This window comes from Sardina pilchardus, chromosome 8, assembly GCF_963854185.1.
Source record: "Sardina pilchardus chromosome 8, fSarPil1.1, whole genome shotgun sequence".
Classification (NCBI taxonomy): domain Eukaryota; kingdom Metazoa; phylum Chordata; class Actinopteri; order Clupeiformes; family Clupeidae; genus Sardina; species Sardina pilchardus.
The window spans coordinates 6,087,711-6,102,424 of record NC_085001.1 but is presented as its reverse complement, the minus strand read 5'-3'; the positions used below and the strand labels follow the sequence as shown (position 1 = coordinate 6,102,424).

Sequence of the window (14,714 nt, the reverse complement as noted above, 5' to 3'; positions counted from 1 at the left end):
TCTCTCTCTCTCTCTCTCTCTCTCTCTCTATCTGTTTCCACTTGTGCAGTAATGTAAGGTAATTATGCATGCAATCTGCGAAAGCATGCAACCACATTCTGAGAAAGGTTGCGGAGTGGAGCTAAATTGCTGTAATGAAGTAATTAATCTGTTGTTGTCAGGCTTTGCACTGCACAATTCTTAGTCCGGGATAATTTTTAAAGCACTTTGCCGTGTGTGTGTGTGCATGTGTGTGTCTGTGTGTGTTTTAAGACCTCATTTGATGTCTGTATATGTGTGGCTTCACATTTGTATGTGACTCAGGATGTGGGTCCAGACGTTTCACTTGCAAAGGTTCTGCTCTTTTAAAGATGTGACTGGGTAATTTATGATGCGTACATAATGTGTACACGTAAATACACAGGTGTGTGTGTGTGTGTGTGTGTGTGTGTGTGAGTGCGAAAAAGACCATCTGGTCTTTCTTTCCTATTAAAACTTTCATAGCACAAATGTGGCTGGAGAGAACCTTTAAAGCTAGCAAGCTAAGAGTGAAGCAGGTGTGTTAGTGAGAAGTATGCTAATGTGTTCCATAAATTCTTTCAAGTAAGCATTGGTTCAGCATTTATTTGCATTAATATTCATGCATTTACCCAACACGCCATGACCTACTGCATAAGAGTGTGTTTGAAATAGTCTCTTGCTGTGGAGGTCCATCATTATGTGGCCTACCTTTATGCTACACTGTTTGTTTATTAACCTCTTGAGGGTATAGGTTACAATTTGGACTATTGGGTCAAAAAAACATGCTCACATTTATTTTTTTGACTGTTTAATAATGTGTTTTCTTCACTGTTGTGGCTTGGGAGCATGTTCAGTCAGGTGTTTAAGCATTTTAGAGCCATTGATTGACCCTATTCCTTGCCAATTAAATAAAGCAGGAGAAGGGTATTCCACGATCATAATTTAGGAACAAGCCTGGGTAAGTTAACTCAAAACAAGTGGTAAAAAGTGTTACAGACGGAGACAGTATCATCGCTGCGGATCAGTGGTTGAGCTGGCATTTTCCTGCTGGGAAGATCAGCCAATCCGTGCGGATGGCATAATTTGTGGCCATCGGAAATGCGGCACCTAATTGGTTTGTTTGGGAAAATGATGCCAAAAGTGAGCACGTCAGACGCCATTTTTAAAAATGGGGACGACCAGCTGGAATGCTGGCTGAAGATACCCCTCCAAATCCTGTCCCCCTGATTTGGACGTGTACCACAGACTCTTGAGTTATCTTTACCAGGATGCCATGGTACTTGGAAAATCCCCCAGACTTGACGTGTCCAAAACAGTGGAGTTCATTCAAAATGTCGCCTTGCTCTTGGTGTTACTGGAATGTTCTAAAATGAGAGCATCTCTAAAGAACATCTCTGTGTATCGACTCAACATTGTTATGGAATGCATTCTTTTAAGGATGTACCAAACTCCTATAAACGTATTATATCTGAAACTGCCTTTTCACTCTACTCACTATAATGCAAACCCAGAGTTTTCAAATATATGCTCTCCAGAAAGCGTTGTCAAATTGTATCATTTTTGGAGTACCGGTGTCGTAATGTGCCGTTTTTATGTGGGGCAGAAGGGCTAAACTGAGAAATAATATATTTGTATTTACCCAGCTTAGTGTGGACACGACAGGGCCCAAAGTCACCTTGCTCCTTTAATTCATGCCCTGCAGGAGACTTCTGCGAGCGGTCAGACAGGGCAGAGGCTACTTTCAGCTCCTGCAGAAGGAGGCGCAGGAGGCCGCGGGGAAGGAGGCGCAGGGAGCCCCAGGGCCTCAACCCCCCCGCCCGTCCTCGGACAGCGACTCCGACTCAGAGAGGTGAGAGGCAGAGGCCAAGCTTTCCTTTAACCTTTGACCTTTCTTTAAGCTGCGCCGCAAAGATCAAACACAGGGATCCACATTGTATTTGCTTCATTATATGCTTATGTGGTTTTAACCTTGGAAAGGTCTCCATCGGAACAGCAATCTTTTTAGAGGTCTTTGCCATGGCAAGCAGCAGTGCATGCCAGTTTCTAGCAGAACGTAATACCTATAGAATAACAATTATTCACATTAAATATTAAATATATGAAAAAACAATTAGGGTTAAAGGGAAAAAAGTAGTGGGACATAAAATCAACTGCTGACCTACACAGAAGGATAACTTTAAGCGTAAAGATGGACCCCCAGTTCATGTGTTACAGAGTCCACAGAGATTTAAATTCCCCTTCTTCACCTTCTTGTTCTTTACACTGTGAGGTTTTTATGTTCTCAAGGGGAGCTATGAACTGCCTAGTGACTGGGGGCACGTGTAATGCTGAAATGTGAAATACGAGCAGTGAAGCCGCGTCCTAAACTGTAAATCAGAACTATTGCTATTGTTTACCAGCAAGCCTGTCACGTAGCAACAGCACCAGGCCAGTGTGTGGAACAGAACTTACTCTCACAGTTGTCTTTGGCATTGCCATGAATACAATAACTTTACATGCTCAGAAATTCAAAATGCTGAAAGCACCGTATATTTATTGAGATATTTATTGATTTTGTGGCTCATTTATTTGTAGAAATATTGTTACAATGTCAGAATTGAACTGTTGCTTAGTTTTACTGTTGCTATGGAGGTTCTTATTTTTATGGAACAGTGGAGAAGGTGATCATCTTTTTCTTCAGGAATGCATGAGCAGTAAGTAATAATGCTGTAAGTGGCAAAATAGCAACTCTACATTTAGCTCCATTTTAGCTCTAAAATAACATTATATTGATTTAGTCCATGTTCATGGACAGGTCTCCGACTGTACAAGGCTCTATAATGTAGTGAGCATGCTCAGTTGATTGTCCAATCAGAGGCGCCTAACATGCTGTTGCCCTTGAGCCACACTGGTTTCCATATGCAACAGGGCTGGTGGTGGAATCACTGGTATCCATCTGTTAACCACACAAAGAATAACTGAAACGGAAAAAATGAAATGTAAATAAAAGTGTGGTGTGTATATCTGTTTTAGAATGTATGGCCTTGCCTTCTTTGTATGCATGAAGGTAATCGTGATGCATAGCCATGAGCCAGTGCATTATACATGGGTCAGTATTAAGCCCCCCCTGCCCTCTGCCACCTCACCTCTCCCAGCACAAGCTGTTGGAGTGGCCTCATTTCCATGGATGGCCTCAGCCCGGGCCAGGCGATGGTGAACCTAATACCCACGGACATAATGAAAGCATGTTGCAGGCCCGCGCGAGGTCTCGCGTCTGCACACATTATAATATTTAAATATCATTTGCACATGTTTACAGCAGGCCACAGTCATTTCGTATGTATATCAAAGGGAGACTAAGTTTAGCCAATGTGGTCACAATTTATACAAGCAAAGGTAATCAGAAGCAGTTTAGTCACAGTGAAACTTGTGTTATGTTATCGAGTAATAGCACGATATCTGCTGAAATAATGGATCGCAGCGTGTTGTGTCGACACTGTGTACTTGCATATAAAACTTGCCCCCTATATGACTCCAATGCATTTTAGATGAGCTTATTTAGCTGTTGTAAATGGTTTCTGGTGAGGACAGTGTTTACATGTGTTGACGGTTGTGGCTAGCATGCCATGCTATATGTGTACATGGCCGCTTGGCCGACTGCCCTTCAGTAGAATGTAGGGCACGCTACCGTGTGCATACCTTCACACCTCACTTCTTATTAGGGTGTTAAATTGCACTTAGTGTAGTGGTACTGTACATATCAACTGGGACAAGTGTGTAGCCTGGTGTGTTATGTTGGTCACCCCAAAATGTTTGAATCGTTGGAGTCAGGTCACCAATGTAGAGTTGTGCCTTTGTTCTTTCTGGCTGTGATTTTTTTTTTTTTTTTTTTTAATTCTGTTTCACTTGTGACATGCTTTTATTTCTTGCTGTGTTGCGTGTAGTAGGCTTTGACCCTGGTAGTTCCCTGAGTATGTCCTGAAATAGATTCCCACTGATGTTAGTTATATCTTAAAATAGGCTGTTTCCTCTCAAGTCTATGAGGAAGATACTTCTCCACACCCTCTCACTTGTATCAAGTGTCTTACTTAGTTCCCTGCTGTCAGGCTTTTATAGATCAGGTGTGAAACTAAGTTAAAGAATACATTTGTAGTTCCCTGCTGTCAGGCTTTTATAGATCAGGTGTGAAACTAAGTTAAAGAATACATTTGTTTCTGTGTGCATGACCCTTGCGTCAATGCATGTTAGGTCTTCTAACGCCTTCAATCTTCTGCCTTGATATAATTTCAGTTTAATCAAATACTGGCATTGCTGGGTTGATGCAGTTGATGCATTGGCTGATGTTGTTGATGCATTTGCTGATGTTGTTTGGACACTTGTTGGCATCCATTTTGATCTGGTAATTGCCTGGCAACACAGCTCAAGAAGGTTGAGCCCATGTGTCCTCATCTTAAGAGTAGTAATGAATCATGATCACAATGTGCTCCTCCTCGTAGCCCCGTGTCGTCTGGACTCAGCTGGCCTTCGTCTCAGACTTCCAGCAGAGGGAGACGCAGGAGCCAGTCAGCGCGACCCTTCACCCCCATACACCGCTCGCTCACCACCCCACAGCTGCACCAGCTCCCACCGTGAGTCCCCAGCCACGTCTGCTCTTGTGTTTTACTCCTAACTTATGTTTTATAGAATATATATATATATATATATACTGTATATATATATATATATATATATAGTATGCACATAGAACTTACTATTCTATTCTTTTCATCCTGTTGTTGTTAAGCTGACGATAACATGGGGCAACATTTTTAGCAATGTTGCTGGGCAACCATGTAACCGGTTCAATTTATTCGGATTGGATTATTATGATAAAATGCCTACAGTTGATTGAAGTTCTCCAGAGAAGGAATGATTGCCAAATATCAATGAGAACATGCCAGAACCACAACAATGATGAATGTTTCCCAGCAACAAATGCTCCAAAAGTTGCCTCGTGTATCATGGGCTTTAGTGTTAGTGTCTCTGTTTTGGTTTTCTGTTTTTTCTTCACCATTTCTCTACCAGCCTTTGATCCCTCAGTTCTGCACAAAGTTCTACTGTTTTCATTCTAAAGTTCTACTGTTTTCATTCTAAAGTTCTACTGTTTTCATTCTTATGTTTCTGTTCTTCTGTCATTATCCAATCTAGTCCCTTCATTGATACCACTGCTCATTACGTTAAGCTTTATATTGCTGATGTGTTGGTTCTGTTTTCATCGTGTTGTATTCTCAAGCTGGGATCTCTGGCTCCTCCCACTAGCCACACCAAGTTAACCGAGTTAACCGAGTTGGTCATTTAGTCGGTGCCGGCCCTTCTTCTCTTTCATCGTGTGTGTTATGGCATCAGACGTCATCGTCGGGAAAGTGGAGACACCACAGACTAAACAACACCTCCTCCCATCCTATCCCATCTCTCTTTCCATCTCTCTCTCTCTCTCTCTCTCTCTCTCTCTCTCTCTCTCTCTCTCTCCCTCTCCCTCTCTCTCTCTCTCTCTCTCTCTCTCTCTCTCTCTCCCTCTCTCTCTCTCTTTGGTACGTCCTCGGCAACACAAACCAACACTCACCCGCCCACCCCCTTCTCAGGTTTTTTAATTAGTTCTCTTCCCCAGAGGGAAAAGCTGTCCTTTAAGGTAGCGCTTTTGGCGTGCTCTTTCTCTGACATAACCTTTATTTAGTAGTGGAGAGTGTGCCGGAGTTCGCTGGTGCGTCTCTCGCCTGCCACTAAGTATGAGGCGCTTGGCTCCGGAGCGAGATCAAGGGCTTTTTCAGCATCCAAGCTTTAATTATATGAGAGAGGTTGTTTATGATTTTTCCTGCATGGTGTCATTAAAATACATTTGATTCTTTTTTTTTTTTTTTTCGTTTTGGATGAAAATCCGTAATCCCCCTTGCACATCTCTCCATGTTATTTACTCTTGAGTCGTGCTCTTGTGTCCTTTGTTGCAGAGCTGCCTGCAAAACATTGTGTGTGTGTGTGTGTGTGTGTGTGTGTGTGTGTGTGTGTGTGTGTGTGTGTGTGCTTTCTCGACCATTCTCATTAGGGCCCGAGCACCGAGGTGCGGCCGCTGTAGCAGCGGCTGCACCGTAGGTGCAAGGCCCTATTGTTTTTGCTCAGATTATTATTATTATAGTTTTTTCCGTCTTACCTAATTCCTTTTTTCACCAACTTGGCATGCTCTAAAACTCTTTTACTCACCTGCCCTTTTAGCAGGCATATGTAGAATTGCATTTGATACTCAGAGACAGAGCTCTGGCCTAGGGTGTGGCTCAGGGACTCTATAGCGCCACCTACCGCGCTGTCTGTTGTGGTTGACACGTGCATGCACGAAAATGAACCAAATTTGGTAGGCCGATGTGTTGTGTGAATCTGAACAACTTTTTTATTTACACTACATAGTGAATCTTAAACAAATTTGAGTTATGATTATGATTTTTGCACATCATGTATTATAACACTTCTCCTAGACGGTTTATCGAAATCATGTCATATAAGCACTAAAATGATCTTGAGGGGTTGCCCGAGAGGAATTGCGACCAGATTTTTGAATTTTTGAAGTATATTGAAATGGCGAAGGTTTGAATTATGGCGTTTTATTAAGAAACAGGAAGTTGGTGTTATAGGCAGAAAAATGGTTATGAATTGGATGTAATTTGGCAGCTACATGTGGAATTGCTTCTGCTAGTCAGAGACAGAGCTCTGGCCTAAGGTGTGGCTTCGGGACTCTATAGCGCCACCTAGCAGCACGTTATCTGTTGTGGTTGACACAAACATTCACGAAAATGAACCAAATTTGTTGGGCTTGTGTGTTATTGCTATGGCTTGTCAGAGGCAGAGCTTTGGCCTAGGGTGTGGCTTAGGGACTCTATAGCGCCACCTAGCGCATTGTCTGTTGTGGTTGACACTAGTGTTGCTTTCGTCAACGAAAATTATGGCTAAATATCGTCGTCGACGAACTTTTTTCACGTGACTATAACGAGACGAGAAGCAATGTAAATGCTGGCCATGTGACGATGACTATAATTAAATTTATAAGGCAATATCGTTGACGAATAAAAACGAGACTAAATGTGGTTTACAAAATAAAAACCATGCTAACATCTCTCTCCATTTTCGAAGACCAGAACGACATGAATGTTATAACATTATTTTGTGTCGTTTAGTCGTGTTATTATTTTTGCAGTATTTCTGTTTCCTGCGTCTCACTTCAGGGGCGCATCAGGTTGCATGGTCTGATTATCATACCAGAGGACCAGCGTTTCTCGCGTGGGCCTGTTGGTCATATCCGGTGCTTCTGTCACTCATCTGATCATATTTGATCATGTAGCAAAGGAGCGGTAGATGTATAGCCTATCGTTATCGCTAATATAAGCTAAGAAATATAGGCTACGTTCAGTCCGTTAGATTGGCAACTCTCTCAGTTCAACTTTGCACTAGGCTACTTATCTCACCTCCGCATGTAGATCTAATTCAGATGAAAATGTTAACAGGCAACTGCAGATTTGATTAGTGTGTAGCCTAAGCTTCTGTCCAGCTGATGCTGGCGCTGTCATATAGCCTTCAATAATAACATTATTCCACCGATCAGCAACGAAGTTCTAATCATAGACACATTTTTAATGGAACCTTGGCTTAGTAGGCTATCTAATGTTGTGTGGGAATTGCAAGAAAACTATTGAAAACAATTCCTTACCAACCACACAAGTGTGCGTGTGTCGTTTATTTAAACGGTAGAAAAACTGAATCAAAGACGGTGCTGTTCATCAACAAAATCAGCATGGAGTTAAAACGTAATTTAAAGTCCCATGCATTTAAAGGGGCAGCGACCACTCAAGGCATAGGCCTGTAGCCTACCAAAACTGATTGATGAACGTGAAATGCGTTTTATAGGCTACAAAACACTGCATTAAGATGACAATTGTGTGTAACCACGCTTAGGCTACCTAGTTAATGGTGAAATAGCATCCACATTTACAGCATTCAATAACCTAAGGACAACTTGATCTTAAGTTAAATTGTTCTCAGAAAAGGAACAGCAGGTCTACAGAATATTCCAAATAGTCCTTTCATGGTGACAGGGGGAGACCAAACTCTGTGTAACATACCTGATTCCACTGTCAATGTTCAGTGCCTATGTAACCTGTAATATTTGTAATTTTTTAATCCATGAAAATTAACCAAAATGTATAACTTCCTATTAAAGGGGTAGTTCAGAATTTTGGACATAAGACCTCATTTCCAGGTTAGCCAGTGTGATATTTATCAGTGGAGACCGTAATCTGCACATTTCATCCAGTCCTATAGTTTCAGAGTTCGCTGGTGCTATAGTGCCTGCCACTAAAAACAGTCTTACCCAGTCTATGGAGGAACAACCCCTTAAAATAGAATTGCATTAATAAAAAGATGCTAAAATCCAATTGTCATTGACTAAAACAAGACTAAAAGTAATTAGTTTTCGTCAACTAAAACTAGACGAAAATAAGACTAAAATGCTCATACTTTTAGTCGACTAAAACTTGACTAGACTAAAAGAGTATGAACGTGACTAAAACTGATAAAAACTAAAATGACAGCTTGACACAAAGACTAGACTAAAACTAAAACCAAAACAGGCCGCCAAAAACAACACTAGTTGACACATACATTCACAAAAAATGAACCAAATTTGGTGGGCTTGTGTGTTATTGCTATCGCAAGTCAGAGACAGAGCTCTGGCCTAGGGTGTGGCTTAAGGACTCTATAGCGCCACCCAGTGTGTTACCTGTTGTGGTTGACATATACATTCACGAAAATGAATCAAATTTGGTGAGCTTGTGTGTTATTACTGCCGCAAGTCAGAAACAGAGCTCTGGCCTAGGGTGTGGCTTAGGGACTCTATAGCGCCACCTAACGCATTGTCTGTTGTGGTTGATACATTCACGAAAATGAACCACATTTTGTGGGCATGTGTGTTATTGCTACTGCTAGTCAGGGATAGAGCTCTGGCCTAGGGTGTGGCTTAGGGACTCTATAGCGCCACCTAGCACATTGTCTATTATGGTTGACACATTCACGAAAATGAACCACATTTGCTGGGCATGTGTGTTATTGCTACAGCTAGTCAGGGATAGAGCTCTGGCCTAGGGTGTGGCTTTGGGACTCTATAGTGTCACCTAGCTTGTTGTCTGTTGTGGTTGACACATATAACATATACCAACAAGTACGTGTTGCTTTGTTAGATTCCGCAAATGTCAGGGGTCCGCACCGCAGGTGCTCGGGCCCGCCATCGCCGCTTGCGGCTATATTTTTTATTTTGATTCTTCCACACGAAAAAAGTGTATACTTTGTTATGAGCATCACAGCTTCAGATGGGTGTTGTGAACCACGATGGAGATGCTGCGTGAGAGACGATCATTCATTTTTACGACAGCTCTGTGAGTGCTACAGGAGTGCTTTGATGCACTGAGACTGATTAAGGCATTCTCATCAAAGTTGGGTTTTTTTTATTATTATTAAAGGCTAATGGTAGATGCTTTCGTCTAAGGTTTTCCGAAATGCAGAAATTATAATTCATATTTATGCTTTGTGTCAGTCTTTCTTTAGTTTCGACTCCATGGCCCAGCCTACCCAGTGGCAGATTGTAATTCACTCGGAATGATTTCCCCTCGTGGGTGAACTGCTCACACGGCTGTTGAGTGACACTTTAAAAGAACAAAGTAGGCATTTAGGGTTAAAATAATATGGCAGTAAGTTTGAGTTTGAGTTTGAGATTGGTGCATTTGGCATGGGTCAATGTCTGATCCTTCAAAAGACTGGTGGATATCCAGGCATGCCCAGTAGAAAAGAGTATCTTTGTCCTTTTCCCTCCTCAGTTCTAACACTGTATCATTGCTTGGAACACTCCATCACATGTGTGGCTGTCGTCCTAATTTTTAGTCGACTTCCCTTTTTAAGAATCAGTCACGTAGCAGATGGTGCTTTATTTGGCTGGTTTGTCAGCCAGGTTACTGCCTAGTGAGTGAGTGTCTTGCTGTTCTCCTGTGCCCCGAGAAGGAGAGAGAATCAGACAGACAGACAGAGGGAAAGAAGGAGGGGGGAGAGAGAGAGAAACAGACAGGCAGACAGAGGGAAAGAAGGAGAGAGAGAGAGAGAGAAACAGACAGACAGACAGAGGGAAAGAAAGAGGGAGGGAGGGAGAGAGAGAGAGAGAGAAAGACGAGGGTTTTTTTTTTCGCATCTTAACAGCCCAGACTCTACTGAGCACCTGCACTTGATTACCCTGGAGGCGCTGCCACCGGCCTGATGACACTTAAATGATCTGAGGGCCCTGCCTCCAAGGTGCACTGTGCCATTCTGATCCACTGCACTTCTTGTCAAATTCAGAAAATTGCTGCTCGCTGTCCTCAAGCCGTCTGTTCTGTGTGTGCGCTCCAAAAAGCTCTTGTGTTCGCTGTATGTGAAAATGGGAAACAAATTGCTCAAACCGAGCACTATGTAGGCTCAGACCAGCCAATCAGCACGACTTCTGGTGCGCAGAAGAGAGGGGGTTGATTTGATTGGCTTATCACAGACTGCATCTTGAATGGCAGTTGGTCCTGGTACAAGTGAGAGACAGGAGCTATAATATTACCAACTAAGAGCTCCCTGATGGAAGCTGTTCTGTTCGATTGCACGCCCTCCTTCCCTGAGCCAGCCGACTAATAGTGCTCCCTCACCACGGCTGTGATTGTACTCATCGTTGTGCAGAGACATGCTGTGAATTCTCCTTTAGGCTTTTTGTTAGAAATTGACGCTATGGATCCCAGTAATAATTTGATGAAACTTTCATCTGCCTCGTGCTCATTTCTGAAGAACATTCAGTGTCTCGTTTTGATTTCATCAACAAAAACCTTAAGCAACCAGCCCCCTCCTCTCCACCCCCCCCCCCCCCCCCCCCCCCCCCCCCCCCTCCAACCAAACGCTCAGCTCCTGGTGGCACAGAAAATCTAGGACTCTAAACTCCAGGCCGAGTTCCCAGTCATGACCGCGCTGAGACATCACCTGGCAGAGCCTGGCTGGCTCGCCAACAGAGCCGCTGATGGAGTGGACATGCGTGTCCAGTAGCAGCGGCTGATTATCATAGGAATGGCCTGGCATCCCAGAGAAGTGTTATGAGAGCTGAGGCCTAACCAATGGATGGGCCCGGCCGTCTCAGAGCCACCTGGTGCCTCTCCTAGCATGCTGGTTTCTGTCACCTGAGTAGAGGCTGCATGGTGGTCGGCTTTGTTCCCCAATTCATTGTGGCCGAGGAGTTCTGCTTTCCCCCCCCCCCCCCCTTTTAAATCCCTCTTATCCAGTCACCATTACTGGTGCACAGTGTAATTTTGTTAGATGCTGTCTCTCTCTATGATTGACGGTCATATTCGTGGTCATTGCGACCTCGGGTCATGTTGCTCTTGTTGTAGTTAATGGCATTTGCCAGTGGATGGAGCCCTCTCTTTCTAGTCTTCCTCTCATTTTTTACCTCATTTCATTTTGGTCCTCCAAGGCTTTTATCATTTTTGCTGCAATTTCTCTGCAGCACTACATAAATGACACTATTGATCTCCCGTTCTTTCTCAGATTGCTTTTCCTTTTATACTCACCAAATTTCATTCACCACATTTTAAAAAAACAATTTCAGATGAAGCCGAAGCCTAGTATAGCATCACACACATCTTGAAGTGCCCATTTTCAGCCTATGTAAATTCCATTGGGGGGGGGGGGTCTTTGGCCATTGACTTAGCACATGGACATTGACTTGGCACACACCAGAGAAGCGATAAAGTTCAGCAAACAGAGGTGAAAGTATAAGGTGGATGTGTTGTCTTTGTTAACTTTAGATTTGAATCTTATTGTGTTTGCAGCCAAACCATTGCATTCACAAACCACCAATTACGATTAGCAGAGCAGGCCTTGTCTTTCTAAATCTTCACATTCACATGGATCGTATTGATTCATCAGTGTCGACTAGTTAAAGGATGGTGTATGAAAAATAATGTTGCTTGGCAGTGTTAATATTATCTCAGAGATAAGAAATATAGAAGATGATTAAACTGAGGTGCATTCAAATTCACTAACATAGGAAAACGTTTGCAAACAGTTAGTAAGCATTTGTGAACAATTGTAAACAGTCTGAGGAGGTAGTTCTCCGCGACCATACAGTGGAACTGGATGTGAGTTTAATGAAATCAACAATGCAATTACCGTTAGAATGGAATGTTGAATTTAACTGTTCAAAGAAAACATGTTATCCACAAACATTCACCACTGTTTGTCAAATTTGAATTGCACTCTGTTGTTATTTTAGGTGACCGGTGAATGATACCTGTCCATTTTCAGGTCACGTACATGTACCTGCTCAATTGCCAATTTTGTATGAGTTGTCCTGTATGAACAAACTAGCCTTGCCTGCTACAGTAATGATGCGGGTTTGTACTCTCCAGGTTTCACCATGGTTCGTCTAGATGTTTCTCCTTCCCTTCAATTTTACCGCCCTCACTTTTCATTTTGTGTAGATGTTCCTTCAGACCTCGAATCGCAAGCAAAACTCAATTCACACTGTTTGCGAGGAGTAACTGCCTCTGCCAAAGCTGACAATCAATAAGTGTTTTCTTCTCCTGTCAAACGAGCTGCTTTTGTTGTGTGTAATGCCTCCTCCTGTTCCAGCTCACAAGCTGTCCGCGTAATTGCCTGCTTGTTATTTTACTAGCTTCCACTCCCACAATGTATTGAATTCTTTATTAGAATGATAGCCCCCGCAAACGCCGCAGAGAGCAGTCTGAGGCTTGTTGTCCCCCGCACCGTAGTGCAGGATTTGTTTTCCACTCGCACAGTGCAGGATTTGTTTTCCACTCGCCGGCTCGCACTGTATAGGAGTGCATGTTGCCCATGTTGTTATCTATGATTGGAGGCAGATAGAGAAATTGTACTGAAATGTATTTGCACAGTGTGTCTTGAGTTGCATAGTATAACAAGCCGATATTCGTGTGTGTGTGTGTGTGCGTGTGTGTGTGTGTGTGTGTGTGTGTGTGTGTCTCTCTCTGTGTGTGCGTGCGTGTGTGTGTGTGTGTGTGTGTGTGTGTGTCTCTGTCTCTGTGTGTGCGCGCGTGTGTGTGTGTGTGTGTGTGCGTGTGTGTGTGTGTGTGTGTGTGTGTGTGTGTGTGTGTGTGTGTGTCTCTGTCTCTGTGTGTGCGCGCGTGTGTGTGTGTGTGTGTGTGTGTGTGTCTCTCTCTCTGTGTGTGCGTGCGTGTGTGTGTGTGTGTGTGTGTGTGTGTGTGTGTCTCTGTCTCTGTGTGTGCGCGCGTGTGTGTGTGTGTGTGTGTGTGTGTGTGTGTGTGCGCGCGTGTGCGTGTGTGTGTGTGTGGTGCAGGGAGTCGGTGTTTGGCCAGCTGTGCTGTCTGAACTGGCTCCTGGAGACCCTGACGCTGGGCCGCGTGGGTCGAGCTGCACCCGTCTCCTCCTGCTGGGACCCCAAGTAAGACCACTCCACTCCTCCCCTCATCCTGTTCTTACTCTTCTGCTTTTATTCCTTTTGCCTTTATTTCTGTATTCTGTATTCTATTTATGTTGTACTTTGAGAACAGTTTGAGAGCAGTTTGTTCACGCAAACCTGGACAATAAAGCTGATTCTAATTTACTGTATTCTACAGTAGCTCTCTCTTGTAGCACAACCATACTAAATCATAATAACCATCCCATGCACTGTCTCTTGTGACCTGTCCATCATAAGTTAAACATAAACATGTTGAAATCACATCAGTACTATTACTACTGACTTTAGTATCAGAACAGTTGGCATTAGCATCCAGTGCTTATGATTATTGCATTCTAGAATGATCTAGAGTGGAACATTCCAGACAGCAGCAGCAAAGTTCAGAGTGTGCAGCCAGCTGCTCAGCTACACAGCATAGCGGTCAAGGCCATTAAAACCCTGCTAGCATAGAAGCTAAGACCTGTGGGTGTTTGCCTCACATTCTTAATGCCAGTGTGTTTCATCCATAAGACTAAGAAACGCAAGAGGCAGGTGCATATGCATAAGCTGTATGTCTCAAAAACTATATGCATCGACGATTCGTATGGTGTGGCCCATGGTAGCATTGCTGAGATGTAGAAATAACATTTCAATGGTGCTCTTGTCTGGCTGGTTTTGTTGTAAAACAGTGGGCGCTCTGTCGTTAGCTTTGGATTTCATCACCCCCACCCACATCCACTCCTACCTTCCACAAGAAAATGACCAGCGTTTCTCCAGGTCGTGTCCAGATGTGTTTCCTCGTGACAAATTGGCCATGTCAGGTGTGGCCCCATGAGCTAGAAGCCCAGAGGACCACTCTCAAAATGGCCTCATGGGATTAACAGTGCAAAAAAAAAGAGACAGAAAACAGAACTGAATAAAGCTTCTGCTTTTTGGAAAGCCAAGAGAGACTCAATGAGATCCCGAGATGACGTGTGATTAACGACACCCTGGAGCAATGGCCTGACGGATGATGTGGAGATCAGTGGAAGACTGGAAGGAGCCCGGGGCTGACAGGTGGTGCAGGATGGATTTTGGAGGTGGTGGTGAAAGGGGACAGGAGGAGGAGGGATGGAGGGAGGGATGGAGGGAGGGGGGGATAGAGGACACCCCCTGAAGGGAGAGACAGCAGATCTCTCCTCCCACTGCCAAACGTCGCCGCAGGTCTCCTTCCTGAAATATAGCCCAG

General features: G+C 43.7%; 1 protein-coding gene across 1 annotated transcript in view; it reads left to right on the top strand.

The window, feature by feature from the left end:
- The first annotated feature begins 1,691 nt into the window (after nt 1–1,691).
- The window catches only part of LOC134089394 (coiled-coil domain-containing protein 60-like), a 27,589-nt gene continuing 14,566 nt past the window's right edge, over nt 1,692–14,714 (top strand). Inside the window, exons 1-3 of the mRNA XM_062543837.1 lie at nt 1,692–1,849; nt 4,476–4,607; nt 13,385–13,489. Of these exons, the coding sequence (XP_062399821.1) occupies nt 1,692–1,849; nt 4,476–4,607; nt 13,385–13,489 (395 nt within the window). The remainder of the gene's footprint in view (nt 1,850–4,475; nt 4,608–13,384; nt 13,490–14,714) is intronic.